This window comes from Ambystoma mexicanum, chromosome 9, assembly GCF_040938575.1.
Source record: "Ambystoma mexicanum isolate Mex_15411 chromosome 9, UKY_AmexF1_1, whole genome shotgun sequence".
Classification (NCBI taxonomy): Eukaryota; Metazoa; Chordata; class Amphibia; order Caudata; family Ambystomatidae; genus Ambystoma; species Ambystoma mexicanum.
The window spans coordinates 199,302,735-199,322,614 of NC_090931.1; the positions used below are offsets into that span (position 1 = coordinate 199,302,735).

The window sequence follows — 19,880 nt, forward strand, 5'->3', positions numbered from 1 at the left end:
GTCGGAGTCCAGACTCCATATCAATCTGTTGGAGCTGAGGGCCGTCAGGCTAGCCCTGAAGGCTTTTCTGCCGACTGTGCGAGGGAAGAATGTCCTGATCCTGACAGACAACACGGTGGCCATGCACTACCTAAACAAAAAGTGGCGGGGGCAGGGTCACTTCCTCTGTGCAGGGAGGCGATGCAGCTCTGGTTCTGGCCAATCCAGCAGGAAGTTTCGATCTCGGCAGTTCATCTGGCCGGAGACAAAAACGAGATGGCGGAAGCTCTGAGCAGGCAGAGCGCGATCTCTCACGAGTGGGAGTTGACTCAGGAGATTCTCCTGGAGATCTTTGCTCTTTGGGGGACCCCTCAAGTGGATTTCTTCGCCTCCAGTGTCAACCAGAAGTGCGAGAGGTTCTGCTCGAGGGAATTTCCTCCAAAAGGAGCCTTAGGAGACGCGTTTGTGGTGGAGTGGTCCTTCCCACTGCTGTATGCGTTTCCTCCAGTCCCCGTCATCCCGCAAGTACTGCGGAGGTTATGGAAGTTCAGTTCCCGGATGATCCTCATTGCTCCGGCGTGGGCCCGGAGGGCGTGGTACCCGGACCTTCTCGACTTGTCCATCTGCCCTCCACGTCGCCTTCCCTACCGAGACGATCTGCTCTCACGGGAGGGGGGTCAGGTTCTCCATCCAGAGGTCAGATCCCTCAACCTTCACGCTTGGTTTCTGAAAGGTTGAGGTATCAGGATTGGGACCTCCCTGAAGACGTGATGGAGGTGTTGCTCTCGGCCAGACGGCCTGCAACAAAGTCTCTGTACCGTTGCCATTGGCGTAAGTTCTGCGACTGGTGCAGGGTTAAGAATGTGGATCCTTTTGCATGTGACATTCCCATGGTTCTGTCTTTTTTGCTTTCTTTGGCCCACAGGGGCCTTCAAGTGGGTACCAATAAAGGTTACCTGGCGGCGTTGTCCATATTTAAGCGCTCGTCTGAAGAGTTTTCCTAATTTAAAATTACTTTAATTTCTCAGTTTCTGAAAGGGCTCACTAATGTGTTCCGTCCGTCACCTTTCCAGGTGCCCGGTTGGGATTTAAACCTTGTTCTCAAGTTTCTGATGGGTGCTCCGTTTGAGCCTTTGCATTCATGCCCTTTGAGACTGTTAACTCTTAAAACTGTATTTTTGGTTGCGGTCACTTCCACTCGCAGAGTGAGTTAGTTACAGGCACTTTCAGTTAAGCCACCCTTCACTGTGTTTCATAAGGACAGGGTTGTCCTGAGAGTTCGTCCTTCCTTTCTTCCGAAGGTGGTGTCGGAATTTCATTCTGGCCAGAAGGTTGTTCTTCCGGCGTTTTATCCTCCTCCACATCCTGGTAAGGAAGAGGAGAGGCTCCATAGGCTTGATCCTAGGAGACCGTTAAGCTTTTATATTTCACGCATGTCCCGGGTCAGAGTGGACGATCAACTTTATTGGTTACGCTAGAAAGCGTTTGGGACAAGCTGTGACTAAACAGACTTTGTCTCGCTGGATTATTTTGGCTATATGAGTGTTACCGCTTGGCGGGTAAGGGCCCACAGGTCGGCTTACGGGCCCATTCTACCAGGGGTATGGCTGCCTCTACTGCCCTACAGAGGGGTGTTCCTATTCGTATCATCTGTGATGCAGCCACTTGGGCTTCGGTACATACTTTTGTACGTCACTACTCCCTTGAATCCATCCGGGGACAGGATCTGGCCTTTGGCAAGGCTGTTCTTTACTCCGCAATTTGATTGGGCATTCTAAATTTCTATTTTCTAAATTCTTTTCCCACCTCCTTGCATTGGTACTGCTTTGGGAGTCTGTCATAGATATGGAATACGTCGGAGGACACAATCCCCTCAAAGAACAAGTTCATCTCTTACCTGGAAACATTCTTTCGATGGGATGGTACGACAACGTATTCCATATCGCTCCCTCCCTCCCTTCCCCGCTACAGAATTTCTTATGCGATTGCAGTTTACGTTTCCGCAAGGCTTTGTGTGGTCAGACTGGCAGAAGACTGGTGCCACACGTTCTGGGAAAAAACTACAACTGAGGCTATGGGCATCGTGCGTCCTACTTATAACATCCAGTGACGTCGGCTGTCGGAGGAGGTCATCGAGGGCGGCGTATTGACGTCATCGACGCAGGACACGGACGCCAAAAGATTTTCCGAAGCAGCACAGCTGTGGTGATTACTGTCATAGATATGTAATACGTCATCTGACCATCCCATCGAAAGAACGTTACCAGGTAAGAGAGTAACTTGTTCATTTCACGCATGTCCCGGGTCAGAGTGGATGATCAACTCTTTGTAGGATATGCTGGAAGGCGTTTGGGACAAGCTGTTACTAAACAGACTTTGTCTAGATGTATTATCTTGACAATTTTGAATGTTACCGCTTGGCGGATAAGGACCCTCCGGTAGGCTTACGGGCCCATTCTACTAGAGGTGTGGCTGCCTCTACTGCCCTGCAGAGGGGTGGTCCCATTCGTAACATTTGTGAAGCAGCCAAATGGGCCTCTGTCCATACTTTTGTTAAACACTACTCCTTGGATTCTATCCATGGGCAAGATTTGGCCTTTGGCAAGGCGGTCCTTTATTCTGCAATTTAATTGGGCATTCTAAAATTCAAAATTCTTTTCCCACCTCCTAACGTTGGTACTGCTTTGGGAGTCTGTCATAGATGTGGAATACGTCGGAGGAACCAATCCCTTAGAAGAACAAGTTACTTTCTTACCTGGTAACGTTCTTTTGATGGGATGTTCCAACAACGTATTCCACATCGCTCCCTCCATACCTGCCTCTCTACAGAATTTCGTATGCGATTGCAGTTCCGTTGCTTTCGTTTCCGCAAGGCTTTCTGTAGTCATTCTGGCAGAAGATTGGTGCCACACGTTCTGGGAAAAAACTACAACTGAGGCTACGGGCATCGTGCGTCCTACATAACATCGGGTGACGTCAGTAGTCGGGGGAGGTCCTCGAAGGGGTGCATTAACGTCATCGACGCAGGACGCAGACGCTGAAAATTTTCCGAAGCAGCACAGCTGTGGTGATTACCTGTCATAGATGTGGAATACGTCGTCGGAACATCCCATCGAAAGAACGTTACCAGGAAAGAAATTAACTTGTTCTTCCCAAACAATGGTGAATTCGTAAAGGTGTACAGGACCTCGCCCAAAAAGAATCACAGCAAGGGTACTACTGTTAATAGCCTGTCAATAGGTATTTTTTAAATTGTGCTATTTGGAGGAGCGGGTGAAGGAACGTTTGAGTGCAATATATAAAAAGTGGTCTTCAGTTAGAAGTCAATGGAAGAGTCTCTAGGTGGCTAAGCTAGTGGATGCTTAGGTGCCATTGATGCGTGGATACTGAAGGTGCCAGCAATCAGTGTATTGTTCCTCTGATGGTGAGACATGAGGATCCCATGTATGAACTAATTTATAGAGTGATGTGAAGGTTTTTGGTGAGGGACCATATAATGGTGGCACTATATGGGCTTTGCAGGAGAATATAATCCATTTAGTAGGCACACAGGAGTTCAGCAGTTGGACTGTTTGAGACCATGAATAGATATTGAATAGGGTTCTTCAGTGGAATGTTGAGATCATACATGTTTCTGTATTGGCGTTGCAGGGTAAGGATACTAGAAGTCACTGCAGGTATTAGGCTATTTTCTCTGAGTAGGGAGTTCCTTTCTGATGGCAATATCTTCCTTCTGTTTCCTAGGTAGTGCCTGCAGTGACCCCGGTGGACGAGGAGAGCTCGGACGGAGAGCCTGATCAGGAAGCTGTACAGAGGTGAGCTAAAGAGACCTTTTTTGTTTCCAAGTCAAGCTGAAAACCATGCAACCTTCAGGTGCTTGAACCACCACATGTCTGGAGCACTCTGCATTTGTATCTGTTGCCACACATAGCCTTGACTGGAAGAAACTCTGGGAAAATTCTGTTGTTCTGTGTATTTTTATTTTGGATTTTTAGCAATAGTTTAAGGTGAGAATGTGCAGCTGTAACGATAGGCAGATTGCTCAATGTAACGATAGTCAGGTTGTTCAGTCTAGCACACTGGATAGGAAAATAGGAGGAGTCTCGCAAAGGGCTCTCGCTATCTCACCCTCTCCCTGTTTCCCCATCTCCCTCTCTCCCCCACTCAACCTATCACTTCCCCCTCTCTCAAATATATCTGGTGCGCGCTGTTCCCCTACCTAGCACAGTTGTTGCTCAATCTCAGGATGGTATCTGTTGATCGGGAATCCCTACTGTTTAAAATCTGTTCATCTTTGTCATGAAGGCTTAAAGGCAAATGCCCTCTTGGAATATTCTAGTGTGTCCCTGTTCCATGTTTCCCAAAAGATGGTACAACATTGGGTTTTCTGCTTCCCAGCGACTCTGGCCCCACTAGGTGCTATCCTTCCTCACTCAGATGTTCCTCTCCTTATGTGATTTTATTGCTCTCCCTTATCACTGCCTACTCTCCGCCTTCCAACACCACTAACTGTCTGTCCTCACAATGCCTGACACTTCTTCTCTATCCCTCCAATGTTCCTCTCTTTCTCTGCTTCCCTCCACCCTCTGATTTTACTCACCTCTTCCCCTCTGCACACTGTTACTGCTCTCCCCTCCCTATGGTACTACTCCCCCCTTTTTACACCACCACTACTACTACTCTTCTCACACCACTCAATACACTCCTCTCAATACACTCCCTTCCAATGCTGATTTAGCCAGACCAATTAGTACAGAGTTTACCAAATGTGTACCCAATAACTCCAGAGATTGAACCAACAAACGAAAATATGATTCTGACAAATGATTGCTCTAAGTGAGAACAAATAGCATGTGGCTGATTTTACCAATATATTAATATGAGGAATAAAAGATAGATGAGAATCTAAAATACACTCCAATGATTTAGCTGTTTTATTATGGTAAATTGAGGTTGCTCCTAAAATCCTAGCATCAGAGAACCAGAAATCATTAAGATGATTAGGCACAGAGTGAGAGAATATTAAAAACTCAGCCTTCAAAGGATTTCATTTTAAGAAATGTGAAGCCATCCAACCTTCCATTTTATAGACTGTTCCCGATCCTTCTTAGATCACCTCCAGACAAAATGTTAATGTAAAGATGTGCATCATCTACATATGGATGCATATCCACCTTAAATTCTTTATACAATTCCTCCTAGCGGTTCTGTGTATAGATTAAATAGAATCAGTGCTAGAATTAAGCCCTACAGTATTCCAAAAGGTACCGGGAAAGAAACTGAGCATTTTTGATCAATGGACACTACCGGCTACCAATCTGAAAGAAGGGAACGGAACCAATCCAAAACCTTTCCTCCTATCCCCATTTGATGTTAAAGTGTTGTCAGCAGTGTATCATGGTCAATTGTGCCAAAAGCAGCGTATAGATCGAAGAAAACCAGCAAGCATTTCCATTCATCATCTAGACTTTTTAACACATCATCCATTATATGCAATGTTGTGGTTTCAATGGTACTATCCAACCTGAATGTCATGTGCACCAATGTCATGTGAGATGTTGATCGGAAAAGGGAGATTGCAATCACCCGTTTATATGCCCTTGGAGGTTCAATGCGAAATACTTGTAAAGTTACTCTTTTCTCATCATAGCTGTCTTGTCTGTTTCTAAAATGGCAGTCACTGTAAAAGGCCATAGAGATGCATAATAAAGGAGTCTGTGCCAAAACATAGAAAAAGTCGGAGGAAAATTTTGTTTCGCTCTGGAGAAAGGATTTAGCCCATAGAAAGAAACCTATCCTTGTGAATATGCAGGGGGGGGGTAACTGAAGTAATCCAGAGTGTGGTGTTCTTGCTCTCTAGAGCATTTTTCCCTTTGGCATACAGCCGATAAATCAAGCAGCGGATAGGTTGGATCTGACTCTGCTTGGGCGTTAACCCTGTTGTTAACAACCCCGTTCTTGGAGAGCAAGACCTAATTGACCTGGCCTTGGATTTTCAAGTCGCGAGTTGCATAGACACGTCTCCTGATCTGGAAATGTCCGATGTTTTTCTGTCTGACCGCCTAAATGTGAGCCCAGCCAGACAAATAAAGCAGTGCAGTCTAGCAGACATCCTAGACCAGGGACTACAAAAGACGGTGGTTCTCCCCTTGAATCCCCTGGTTGCAGACCCCATCATGTCCCTATGGTTGACACCATGCTCTGAGCCGACGGCAAATAAAGAACTGGCAAATAATCACAAGCCAGATCTGACATACTTGTCGAAACATCCAACTCCAGAAAGCCTGGTAATGCAGGCCGCAACAGCAGGTTCCAAGGGCAGTTTTTCCTTCTCTTCCCTCACATAGGAGACTAAAAAGTTGGACATGCTCAGGGCTGGGGTGACGAGGAGGGGGGCGCAGGTGGGGGTTTCAGGACTGACACTGTGGCACTGAAAGCAATTGACACCTTGTGTGCATTGGCAGAGTGCACGCATTGCCTCTGGAAGGCAATATTTAGGCCGATCAACACGTCCCCAAAAGTGAGATGAGGGGATGGGTTCAGAGAACTGGTAGAAGACTGGAAGGAACCGACATGCCAAGCCCTATGGACTTGGTTGGACACTGCCAACTGTGTGGGTATAGCTATGGGGACTAGGCAGGAGGTAAGACGCACATAGATATGAGATGCTCATTTTGCTACAAATGTGCATTCTAAATTGTTGGACATGCCAATTAGGAAAGATTTTCTTTTTGCGGCTTTCCTCTCATAGACTTCGATTGGACACCTTTTTTGTGCTTTGGTTGCACGTCTGACCTGACCTTTTGGAGGGTAAGTAAAGCCTTCTGCTGTACTTCCCCTTTTTTGTTTTCTCATTCTTATGGGGAAACTGATTAGTCCATGAGACTATCAGTACTGAGAGGCTATGTCTCTCGGAACCTCCTATAATTTTACAATTGCACAAATTACCTCAAATTGAATTGAAGTTAGAATATTTAGTATTCTTATATCTTTGTCTTCATTGGTGTTTTGCTTACTTATACAATGTGCCTAGGATGAGCTGTTGGCAGCAGTTATTTTTGTAACATGTTTTTGTATTGTGGCTTGCACCCTATGATGTCCATGCCACAAGGTTTTTGCTCGTCCTTTGGCCATGTTGTTCTTTGGCCTTCTTCCTGCCTTCTCAGGTCAGGAAATGCCATATATGGAATACCCTTTCCTTGAGAGCAGGAGGGGCAGTTTGTTTGTGAGCCCCGGAGGGGGGGCTTGGGGACTGTCTGGTCCTGTACACATCCTGGTAACTAAATGTGTGTGGCTGTGCAGACATTGTTGCCAGTGACTATAAGACGAAAAGAAACCAGAGGGAGTTTAATGACCGGATAGAACAATCCCTCTTCTTTTACTCGTAAATGCTATAAAATGTTCCACTAGTCTTGTGTTCTTAATCCTTTCGGGGTGCAACTTGTAGCAACAGCTGTGGTTTATATTCCTACAGTACACACATCCATACTTTTTCATGTGTCAGTAACCTACAGTTACTTTGTTAGTATTTTGTCTCTTCTTTATGACAGCAACTCAATTGCCTAAGGCGGCATTAAAAATATGTTGTGTTGAGATCGGTTAATTAAAACTGTTTGTGTTATTGACCCCCTGCAGGGGTCAACGGCTGGCAAAATCCACAGGAAAGAGTGGAACACTGTTAACCATAGATAAACAAAAGATCTTTAAGAAGTTCGAACTGACTTAGGCAAACATATTAATAGGGATACGTTTTAGATGCAGTATGATATTTTACTGAGAATTTGTCAAAATACACTTAGTGCTATATCCACGAGATACATTAAGATTGTTCGTGTGTACATTTGTAATTGTCGTGATTTATATTCTATAAAATGAATTTTATTAATTAAAATCATTCTTTTGTAAACCAGCTTCTAGCTGGTACGGAGAGAATTTCTTAAAGGATACAGTTGTATTGTAGGTATACAAATCACAGCTGTTTGCTACGAGTTGCACCCCAAAAGGATTAAAAACTCAAGATTAGTGTAACATTTTATAGTATTTGAGTGTCCAGTGGCTCTCCATGATTGCATAGCCAATGCCTGTTTGAATGGTGCAGATCCTTACTATTTGTGGCCTTGGTCAAGCTCCCAGCCCAAATCTTAGATTGAAGGAGGGCTCCTGCAGCCATTCAACAGATCATTCTTGGAGCCAAGTCATCTACGAAGAAGAGCAGCCAGTTGATGGTCCAAGGACGACCCCTGTAGCGGATCAACATAAACTCTAGGCTCCTCTGCCTGATCTCAAAACGACCCTCATCACTGCTTCGATCCCTGGGAACAACCAACCCCTGCATGAGGGCTACATCCATAGCCGTTCCAAGTGCATGCTTGGAATTTGGAGAATCTTCAACTTGTGTAACAAGACTCCTGCTCCTGTACTTTCATCCTTGGATCAACAGAAACCATGCAAGACCTGCTCCTTTGTTAGTCCATTGAAAATCGCCACCTGATCACAGTGACTTCTGTTGCAACTCGCCTTCATCGCTCCTGGTGTCCTGAGGTGGTCTGCTCTGCAGAAGTCGTCATCTTTTCTTCATTTCGGTCTTCTGCTGGAAGGTGTGGGGAACAGATTCCTCATCACTGCAACCGACAAAAACAAAATCCTAACAACTCAAAGGGAACTCTGCACCCCCAAACCCTGGGCATCCCCTGACGGGACTAAGCACAGAAGACTGTCTCTGCAATGGAATCTGGAACCTCAGCCGTGGTGTCTGGATAAATTGGAGTCATGGGACTAAGTTAACATACATGTTTCTGCCCCTCCCCCAATTTTACCTAGGGTAACATGGGTGTGAAGTCCTCCCTGTAAATCACTATTTCCTTACTGGTGTCTGGGATAAAGTGAATTTACTTATCTAACCTTTTGACTTCTATTTATAACTGGCATTACCAATCTCTTAATAAACCTACCTGTGAAGTCTAACTTTGGAACGGTTGACTTTTGGGCACAAGGCCCCAACAATCGATCCGAAGGTTGGACTTTAGAAGAGCTCGGGAAGCTGTGATTGGTTATTCTAAAGTGTCTTTTCTAATTGTTATGTATATGAGTATTACCTGTGTTGCACTGGTTATTGGATCAAATGCTTTCTTAGCTCTCCTAAGGGTGAGTGTCTATATGTGTGTGTATATATATTTGGGAGGCTTGTGGAATCTGCTTAGATCACATGCTATGCATAGGCAGACATCTAGTGGAAGCTGCTGAATATTACAGTTTTCGAAACTCGAAAAGGGACGTCAACGGGATGTGCCAGTAATACAATCCCTAGTGTGAAGTCCACTGTATCCATGGTCCTTCACGTGTCGAGTTCCCTCAGATTGTTTTTTTCCGCCATAGTCGTACACTTAAAGTGGAGTTTCTTTCCGGCTTATGCCATTTTATTAAAAAATTAGTAAGTTACTCTTTTCTGTCCTTTTTAATAGCTGTTTCTTCGACAAACCTCTTCAACGGTTTCAAGGACAAACTTCGCTTCGGGCCTCGGCCCAATCAGTAGGGATAGTGGGGGGTGGATACATATCTTAGTTTCTAAGAGAATGCATATTTTGCTTTCTCCCCTTTCTAATCACCTGGCTGCCCTTCCAATTAGATATGGAAAATACACCTTTTAAATGTTGCCCAAAATGTCCCTGGAAGGATTATCACTGGGTGTGCAACCTCTGTCTTCCGAGGGATCCCGACAAAGGCCGCTGTAAAGCTTACACGCTTTTTAAGCCAAAAACAATAAAGGACCGCAAGACAAAGCGCTGGGCCAACCACACCATGCAGGCAGAGGCCGCCACAGGCGTGGAAGGTGCTTCGAGCAACGGCAGCATCAGCGTCTTTAGTGACGATGAAGGTGAAAGGAAACCTTCGGATTCCCATGTGTAAGCCCCCAACCCCGCGAGAAACGCAGGTGGCGATGTTACGGGGGCGACACCCGGCGGCATCAACACAGACAAGTCTCACCACACAAAAGACGTAACCCAAGGCCATAAGTCGACAACATCGACTGCACGGCCACACAAGGCGTCAAGGGGAAGGTCCACCAGCTCCCTGTCCTCTGGGCATTCCCGATCCCTCACGACAGGCCCCTGAAATCGACAGACAAATCCTATTTGGATGCTGTGTCTAAACATACAGCCGGAAGCCGAACGTCGAAAGACACAGCGCCGACTCATACCATTCACCGAAAACAGACTGTCCCCACACGCGTTGAAATCGGCAAAATCCCTGGTAATTACAAAACTGTCTCATCTGGTTAAAAACGTCCCTGAGACACTGCTTAAAAGCCGGGCTTCGAAACTCCACACTTCGAAGCACCTATCACTTAGGGAAAAGGAGAACGTTACCCAGGCGGAGGGAAATTAGTCTGCAACCATGAAACACAAGAATCAGCCTACTCCTGAACCTCCTCACATTCCTGCAGTTATCCCTCCTGCAGTCATCTGAAGTTCTTCAGTGGTTTGCTGAAGACATAGACCGTGTCATGAGACGTATGTCTTTGATAAAAATCCTCAAGCTCTTCAAAACTTACAAAATCCACCTCCAGCTAGTGGGACAACACCACTACCCCCCTCAAAAAGGGCATGTACAGAAACACTGCAAGCAGACACCCCATACCAATATCAATTTGATGACCCCGAAATAAGCCCCCAGGACACCAGAGCCTTTTTGGACCCCGAGGGCCAAGCAGACTTAAAAGAGGTACATCATCATTATTATTATGATGCCGAAATCTGTCTTACCATCTCCAGATCATGCTGACCAGCCGGTGGCAGACTCCTCTATTGATAATCGGCTGCAATTTAATAACATGCTCCTAAAGGCAGCTGATCACTTTTAGATCCAGACTCAAGAGACAATAGTCAACAAGGACTTTGTCGAGGATATATTGGGTGACAAAAAGGCAGCAATACAATGTACCCCCATATTGCAAACCATGCAGAGAAAAATACAACCCTCTCTAATGACACCAAACCTAACGCGAGCAGTTAACCCCTGCATTGAGAATGTTCTGTCCAGCTCCCTCGGACCCCCTCTACATCAGGGGCCAACTAAAACCTGACTCTAAAAGGGCAGGAACGCCTCTTGCATAATCAGAGGCACCCCCGGACAAAGAGAGCAAAGAAATTTACACTTTTGGAAGGAAAGGGGCCACCTCAGCAGCATATCAGGCAAGAATTGGCAATAATACCACTCTGCTGGCCAGCTACAACTGCCACAAGCGGGAGGAAATATCCACATTAATGGCCTCGGCTTCAGAGCCACTAAAGTCCGAACTCTCCCTTGCAGTAGTGGACGGGACGGCTGTATATAACTATCTTAAAAAAATATTTAAATGCAGCGGTTAACGCTGGTAGAATTATCGCAGAGGGCACACTAATAAAGTGCCAGGCATGGCTCCGCCAGTCAGGGTTTAAATTAGAGACGCAGGCAACCCTCTTCAATATGCCGATCAAGCCTAATGTTCTCTTCAGCAAAGCGGTAGAGGAAACTCACAAAATGGCAAAGGAAGAATGATACCTTGAAGTCGCTGGATCAGCTTACAAACAAGTCCTCAGGCCAAAGGGGGAAGTCATAATTCTCGTTGTTTGAGGACATACGTCGCAAAGAGGATCTAGTTACAACCAAGGTCAGGGTTCATCCTGGGGTTCGAATCAAGACCAATCTTCTCAGAGGTTCCAAAGGTGCCAGCGAAGATCTGGCGTCTGGGGCAATACCTCTGTATCAAGCCGGTTACCCGATAAGCGTACGCAAAGCAATGCCTTTGCTCAGCAGGATGACATCTTGCATTTACCTGGTCCCACACGCACGTTTGAGCATGCACCCGATGCACGAGTGGTTGCCAAAACAGTGGTCTCAAGCAAGTGGTCAGTGGGACGATCTAGTGGTAGTTTCACCAACACTAGTACAAACCCTATGTTGGTGGACAAAGGAGACTCTGTTGATGGGGAAAACCCTTCCACGACCTGGTGATGCAAGCAGTGGTTACAACAGACCCATCACTCTCCGGGTGGGGGGCACCATCACCTTCATCTCACAGCACATGGGCTGTGGACTCTCATCACAAAACCACATAAACATGCTGGAACTTCTGGCAGTATTCAAAGTGCTCCAAACCTTCAAGACGCATCTAAGCGATCAATCGATCGATACAGATCCTGACAGACAGCACCACTGCAATTTTCTATATCAACAAGCAAAGGGGCACACATTCTCCAAATGTGTCCAGGCTAGCACAGAAAATATGGAAATGAACACTCAAACGGGGGATGTTCCTAACTTCACAACATGTACCAGGGGAACTCGACAACCTTGCTGACCGGCTTAGCAGGGATCCGCTTCCAGAAGATCACGAGTGGCAACTCGACAAATATGTAGATAACAGCTTCTCGCAGTGGGGCTACTCCACGCTAGACTTATCTGCTACAAGAGAAAACAAGCAATGCCCAGATTTCACGTCCAGGTTTCCCCAACCAGATTGCATGGGGAACGTCCTATGGATGAGTTGATTAGGGTAATGTTCCTATGCTTTTCCACCAACTCCTCAAATGAACAGGGTGGTGAACAAGATTCACAGAGAGCCAGTGAAGTTTATCCTAGATGCTCCTATGTGGTCGAGACAACCATGGTACCCACATCTGCGCAAACTGGCAGTGTGCGATCCAATAAAACTCCCCTGCCAGCCCAACTTGGTTATCCAGCACAGGGGAACAACATTACACCATCAACCTCACTCACTGAACTTGGCAGCATGGCTCCTGAGGTCATTGTTTTGACATCTCAATTTGCCTCAAAGGTGTATGGATATCCTCAAGGAGGCACGTAAAACAAACGCCAGACACTGTAAGTTTGACCAGTGGAGAAGCTCTGTAATTTGGTGCCAGTCAAAACAAATAAACCCCATTGAATGTACTCCAACTCACCTTCACTACATGCTACACTTGTTAGACTCAGGATTGGTATTTAACTCAATTAAGGTTCACCTGGCAGCACTATCCGCTTACACCACCTCTCAGAGTAAAGTATCATGGTGGAAGGTACCTGTCACTAAGGCATTCATGGAGGGAGTAAAGAGACGCCACCCTCCTTTATCTAACCCGCCACCGGGCTGGGACCTCAATGTAGCACTTGCATAGCTCCTGGAGAGCCCCCTTTCAGTCTATGCACAAGTTGAGCCTTAAACACCTCACGTATAAGACCGCTTTCTTGGTGGCAATCACCTCCATATGGAGAGTAAGCGAAATTCAAACATTGTCAGTGAAAGACCCATTCAAAGAGATTGTGTCCTCCGACGTATTCCACATCTGGCAGTTGTGTCCCACAGCTGTGCACTTCGGTAACTTTTCAGAAGAGTGCATCCTGCGTCGATGGCGTCGAGCCGATGTCCCTCGAGGGTCGACGTCACTGGATGTTATATATAGAACGCACGGCGCCCGTTGCCTCAGTTCCGTTTTTTCCGACAGCGAACCTGTTCGCTTCGGGAAACTCGGCGCACCTCGTGGATTCTTCGAATCTTTTATGAGGTCTATTTCTTCGACCCCTCCGACTCCAAGGTCCGGGTTTAAGACTTGCCGGGACTGCAAGTCCAAGATGTCCTAGACCGACCCGCACCTTATTTGCTTATGGTGCCTGGGTGAGTCGCACGACACCGATGACTGCTCCAAATGCCAGTCCCTTACAGCCAAGGCCTTGCGTGAAAGGAAGGGGAAGATCTGTACAGGTAAGCCTTCGAAAAAAGTCCTGTAAGACTGCATTGAAGTCTAGGGTTTCCACTGACAACTCGAGGGTCGACTCTCTGCGTCGGGAGGAAGCTCGAAGGTTCTCGGTCCAGGAGGGGTTCCCACCTTTCCTCGTCTTCGCGGCACTCTCAGAAGCGCCGACACCGTTTGCCTTCCCCGTCCTCTTCGGAGTATGGTGCCGCGCGTATGGTCGCCTGTCCCACGAAGTCCTCGACACTGGAGGAGGCGTTTAAAGAACAAATTATGGCGATTTTTCAGTCACAAGGCACGGTTCCTGTCGTGCCTTCTCATGAAGCTGGCAAAGAACGCCCTCGATCCTCGGCTCGCACGCCTTCGGGCTAGCGTCGCAACTCACACCGGGAGCCCTCGAGGTCCCGTGCGGACAAGAACAGTCGCAAGAGCCGTGCGTCCAGGTCTTGGTCTTCGTCCCCAGCGAGACCGGTGCAGCCTGTGGAGGTACTAACGCTGGCGCCAACTCGTTCGGAGCCGATCCAGTCGGACTCGAACAATGCTGTTCCGTCTTATCAGCCCACGCCTGTAGCAGTGTCGACGCCGAAGTTCTCTGCGTCGATTCCATCGGGGCGGATTCTGGCGTCGAAGCCTTCGATGGTCTTGAAGTCTATGTTTTCGTTGCCCTCGGCATCGAGGTTCTTGGCGCCCCTGGCGCCTTCGCCGTTTTTTCGGCGTACTATGTCTGAGGAGTTTCATGGGGCTTCCTCGATCTCTGGGAGGCCGGTATTGGGCGCCAGGCCCTCTTCTGTCACTGTGGCTGGGTTTTCCGAGCCTTTGCCTGACATTTTTGAAGAGAAAGAAAGATCAGACATTGGAGATCCTGTTTCTCAGGATGAGGCTCCGTGATTGTTGGGTGACAGTCCATTGGAGTAATTGAGTCTTACTGACATCTTGGACCAAGGTCCCCCCTCTGACCCGGTATTGCCCTCCCATCTTACATTGAAAAAAAGGGTGTCATCGGCTTGGCAGGCTCCGGAATCGATTCCGGCAGTCAATAAGAATTTGGCGAAAACGTACCGCCCATCTGTTATTGACCCCAGCTATTTGTCTACTCACCCCACTCCTGAGTTTGGTGGTTCAGGTGGCTAGGCCCACCTCGAGGCAGCAGGCGTACCCTACTATCCCTCCGGATAGGGACGACAAGCGCTTCGACTGACGGGCTCTGAAGGTCTTTTCGTCAGGGAGCATGGCACTGAAGGCTGTCAACTCCACATGTGCCCTGGCAAGGTGTACACACTTTCTGGACCTGTATTTCCTACACGGCTGAGCATATTCCCGAGGGGGAGGAAAGGGATAGTTTCCTAGCCATCGTGCGTGACAGCAAGGATGCTATGTGTGAATCCCTTCAGTCGCGGTTGGACACCGCAGACTGGGTCAGCCAGTCCATGGCTGCGAGCACGTACCACGCAGGTTTGTGTGGTTGCGGAAGTCGGGGTTTGCTCCTGATGTGCAATCCCATCTTCTGAACATGCCCTTTGATGGTGTTAATTTATTAGGCAGCAGGGCTGACGGGAGCCTTGAGAGGTTGCAGACCTCCAAAGCTGCAGCGAAGTCTTTGAGTGCTGCAGTACGTCAACCTCTGCCTTTTCGTCCTAGGGGACAGCAATGCAGGGGAGGTTCCTTTCGTTTCTACTCCTCTTTTGGTAGATCGAGAGGAGCTGCCAGTCAAAGGGGCCACCTTAAGGGTACCCATGGTGGAAAACGGGGTACTCGGGGTGCCAAAGCCGCTTGGGCAGTTGCCTCTTTGCCCTCAGGCACTGCCGCAGCCGCGTCAGCTCAGTCATGAGGCCATGTCCCATGGTTCGCCGGTTGGGGGCAGACTTGCGCAGCATCTTGGAGAAAGACGTGCCATTACTTCGGATGTATGGGTTCTGGATATCATAGCCCACGGCTACTGCCTACTCTTCCTTCAGCGGCCTCACGGCAGTCCACCGGGGAAGCTCTTGAAGCATCCGGATCCGCTCCTGGCGCAGGAAATCCTATCCCTGCTGGAGAAAGGCACCATATAACTGGTGCCTGTGGCGGAGAGGAACAAGGGATGGTATTCTTATTTTTTGATCCCAAATAAAGATTGGGGATTGAGACCCATCATGGACTTGCGTTTGTTCGAACAAGCTTCTCAGGAAGGACAAGTTCAAGATGGTCACTCTTTCTCAAGTCCTTCAGGCCCTTCAACTTCAGGATTGGTTGGTGTCTCTGGACCTCAAGGATGCTTACTTTCATGTGCCGATTCATCCCAAGCACAGGAAGTACCTGAGGTTCACGGCTGGCGACTCTCATTTTCAGTTTCGAGTCCTGCCGTTCGGATTGACCTCCGCCCCGAGGGTATTCACCAAGCTGATCGTGGTGGTGACAGCGTACCTCAGGAGAGGGGGCATTCAAGTCTTCCCCCTAGCTGGACGATTGGTTGATCAGGGCGAGTTCTCCCGAGCAAACCCTGGATCATCTGTCCTCTACCTGTCATTCCCTTCACAAGCTGGGCTTCTCCCTGAATTTAAAGACGTCTCATTTGACGCCTTCCCAGCGGCTCCAATACATAGGAGCAGTGCTCGACACGTCCCTTGGGCAGTGATTGCCTCCCCAGGTGAGGGCTCATCACATTCTGCATCTGGTGGACAAGTTTCAATGTGCCCAGAGCCTCCCGGTGTTCGAATTCGTAAGGTTGCTCGGCCTCATGGCATCCTGCATTTTTCTGGTGCCAGAGGCCAGACTGCAGATGCGATCCCTGCAGTGGGCTCTCAAGATGCAGTGGTTGCAGTTCTCTGGCAAGATGTCGGATCCCGTTCAGATTCCGATCTTGGTCAGCCAAGATCTTCTATGGTGGGCCGACGAAGGGAATCTGATGAAGGGGGCACCATTTTGGCAACCATGGCCAGAGGTGACGATCGTGACAGATGCCTTCCTCCCAGGATGGGGTGCTCATGCCAATGAGTTGACAGCCAGCGGCCGTTGGTCTCCTTCGGAATCGGCACTCCACATCAATCTGTTAGAGCTGAGGGCCATCAGGCTGGCCCTGAAGGCTTTTCTGCCGCCTGTGCGGTGGAAGACAGTCCTGATTATGATGCACAACACAGAGGCCATGCATTACCTCAAAAAAGGGGGGGCAGGGTCGCTCCTGTTGTGCAGGGAGGCGATGCAGCTCTGGTTCTTAGCCATCCAACAGGAAATCTCGATCTCGGCAGTTCATCTGGCCGGAGACGAAAACTGAGCAGGCAGAGCACGGTCTCCCACGAGTGGGAGTTGGCTCAGGAAGTCCAACTGGATCTCTTCGCCGCCAGTGTCAACCGGAAGTGCGAGAGATTCTGCTCGCGGGAATTTCCACCAAGAGGATCCTTGGGGGACACGTTCATAGTGGAGTGGTCCTTCCCACTGCTGTACGCATTTCCTCCAGGCCCCGTCATTCCTCAGGTGTTGCGGAGGTTCGGTTCCCGAATGATCCTCATTGGACCAGGAGAGTGTGGTACCCGGACCTTCTCGACATGTCCATCTGCCCTCCATGCCGTCTTCCCTCCCGAGACGATCTGCTGTCACGGGAGGGGGGTCAGTTTCTCCATCCAGAGGTCAGGTCTCTCAACCTTCACGCTTGGTATTTGAAAGGATGAGATACAAGGATTGGGACCTCCCAGATGATGTGATGGAGGTGTTGATTTTGGCCAGGCGGCCTGCAACAAAATCCCTGTACCATTGGCGTAAATTCTGCGACTGGTGCAGTGGTCAGAATGTGGATCCTTTCCAATGTTCCATTCCTATGGTGTTGTCTTTTTTGCTTTCTTTAGCCGACAAGGGCCTTCAAGTGGGGTACCATTAAGGGTTACCTGGCGGCGCTGTCTATATTTAAGCGCTTGTCTGAAGAGTGTTTTTACTTTGATTCCTTTGATTTCACAGTTTCTGAAAGGACTGTCTAATGTGTTTCCACCGTCCCCTTTCCAGGTGCCGGTTGGAATTTCAATTTGGTTTTAAAGTTCATGATGGGAGCTCCGTTTAAGCCCTTACACTCTTGTCCGCGGATACTGTTGTCTTTTAAAACTGTGTTTTTAGTTGTGGTTACTTCCGCACGCAGAGTGAGTGAATTGCAGGCACTTTCTGCCAAGCGACCCTTTACTGTTTTCCATAAGGGCAGGGTTGTGCTGGGGGTGCGACCTTCTTTTCTTCCGAATGTTGCGTCTGAATTTCATTTGAGCCAGAAGGTGGTTCTTCCGGCTTTTTATCCTCCTCCGACTGCTGGTAAGGAAGAAGAGAGGCTCCATAGGTTGGATCCTAGGAGAGCTTTGAGCTTTTATCTTTCACGGATGTCTCCGGTCAGAGTGGACGATCAGCTCTTTGTAGGTTATGCTGGACACCGCTTGGGTCAGGCTGTTTCCAAACAGACCTTGTCCAGATGGATTGGTTTGACTATCTCTGAATGCTACCGTTTGGCGGGGAAGGACCCTCCGGTAGGCTTACGGGCTCACTCTACTAGGGGTGTGGCTGCCTCCACTGCTCTACAAAGGGGTGTTCCTATTCGCTATATTTGTGAAGCAGCCACATGGGCTTCTGTCCATACTTTTTTTAAGCACTATTCCCTGGACTCCATCCATGGGCAGTATTTGGCCTTTGGTGAGGCAGTCCTCTATTCAGCCATTTGATTGGGCACTCTAAATTTCACATTCTTTCCCTCCTCCATAAGTGTGGTACTGCTTTGGGAGTCTGTCATAGATGTGGAATACGTCAGAGGACACAATCCCTTCGTAGAACAAGTTACTTACCAAACGGGTAACGTTCTTTCGATAGTATGTTCCTCCGACGTATTCCACATCGCCATCCCAGCCTGCCCCTCTGGAGAATTTCCTCTGTGATTGCAGCTTCCTTTCCGCAAGGCTGTAGGCAGTGATACTGGCAGGAGACTGGTGTCACACGTTCTGGGGGGAAAAACTAAACTGAGGCAACGGGCGCCGTGCGTCTTTTATATAACATCCGGTGATGTCGACCTCGGTGGAGGCCCCCGAGGGACATAGGCCCAACGCCTTCGATGCAGGACGCCCTCTGTTGAAAAGTTTCGGAAGTGCATAGCTGTGGGACACAACTGTCATAGATGTGGAATACGTCGGAGGAACATCCCATCGAAAGAACTTTACCAGTTTGGTAAGTAACTTGTTCTTCTCTGCTATCCGCAAAGATGAATTGGTTTTAAGAACAGAACACACCGTAGGTTTTCACCAAAGTTCATTTCTAAATTCCACGTAAACCAATCAATCGAGCTACCGGCCTTCTTCCAGAACCCAGCTAGCTCAGCTGAGAAAAAGCTCCCTACACTAGATGTAAGGAGGGCGGTCCTTTACTATGCAAACATGACCAGACCGCTCAGGAAAACAGACCAGCTGTTGTCTCCGTAGCACCAGGCAGAGAAGCAGACCGCATTTAAAAAAATGCTGTCTCCAGATGGATAGTCAGATTGATACAGCTCTGCTACTCCCTATCAAGCAATACACTGCCGTTCACACAGAGAGCTCACTCCACAAGGGGGTACAGGAGCTACTCTGGCCTTTATAGCAAAGGTCCCGGTGGACGCCATTGGCAAAGCAGCAACATGGAGCTCAGTACACAGTCACTCAGCACTACTGCATTGACACACACTCTAAAGCAGATACTCAGGTGGGGAAAGCTCTTCTGAAACATCTATTCGCCGCTGGACCTTCTCACAAGCCACCACCTACTCCTAACACTGCTCGCTAATCTATGCATAGCATGTGATCTAAGCAGATTCCAAAAGCCTCAGAAGGGATACATCACTCACTGTAATCGTATTTCTGATGCTTGTTTCTTCTTAGATTCACATGCGCCCACCCTTCCTTCCCTAGGAGCAGAAGGTGCATAGATGTTTATATGAGGTTTATCTGATACATATCTTCGAATGGATTGTGTCCTCCCACGTATTCCTCATCTTAGATATATTCGCCAGCTTGCTGCTTCTTTCGGAATGTTTTTCGCCAGAGGGCCCTGTGCTCAAGGCCGCGTTGCTTGGTACCTCGAAGGCCGCCATCGAGTGTCAACGTCATCCGTCTTATAAAGGGCTTGAGCCTCGCCCGTTGGTTCAGTTCCATTTTTCCGAGCTTCTGCTTCGTGTATCGAAACGGCGCGTCAGTTTTTCTC

The 19,880-nt window shown here is 48.3% G+C and overlaps 1 protein-coding gene across 4 annotated transcripts in view; it reads left to right on the plus strand.

Annotated features, from left to right (window-relative positions):
- SIK3 (SIK family kinase 3) overlaps positions 1–19,880 on the plus strand; it is a 2,024,801-nt gene that overhangs the window by 1,304,946 nt on the left and 699,975 nt on the right. For all 4 annotated transcript variants that reach the window (XM_069614493.1, XM_069614491.1, XM_069614492.1 and 1 more), the window contains one exon: positions 3,724–3,794. In XM_069614493.1, coding sequence (XP_069470594.1) covers positions 3,724–3,794 — 71 coding nt within the window. The remainder of the gene's footprint in view (positions 1–3,723; positions 3,795–19,880) is intronic.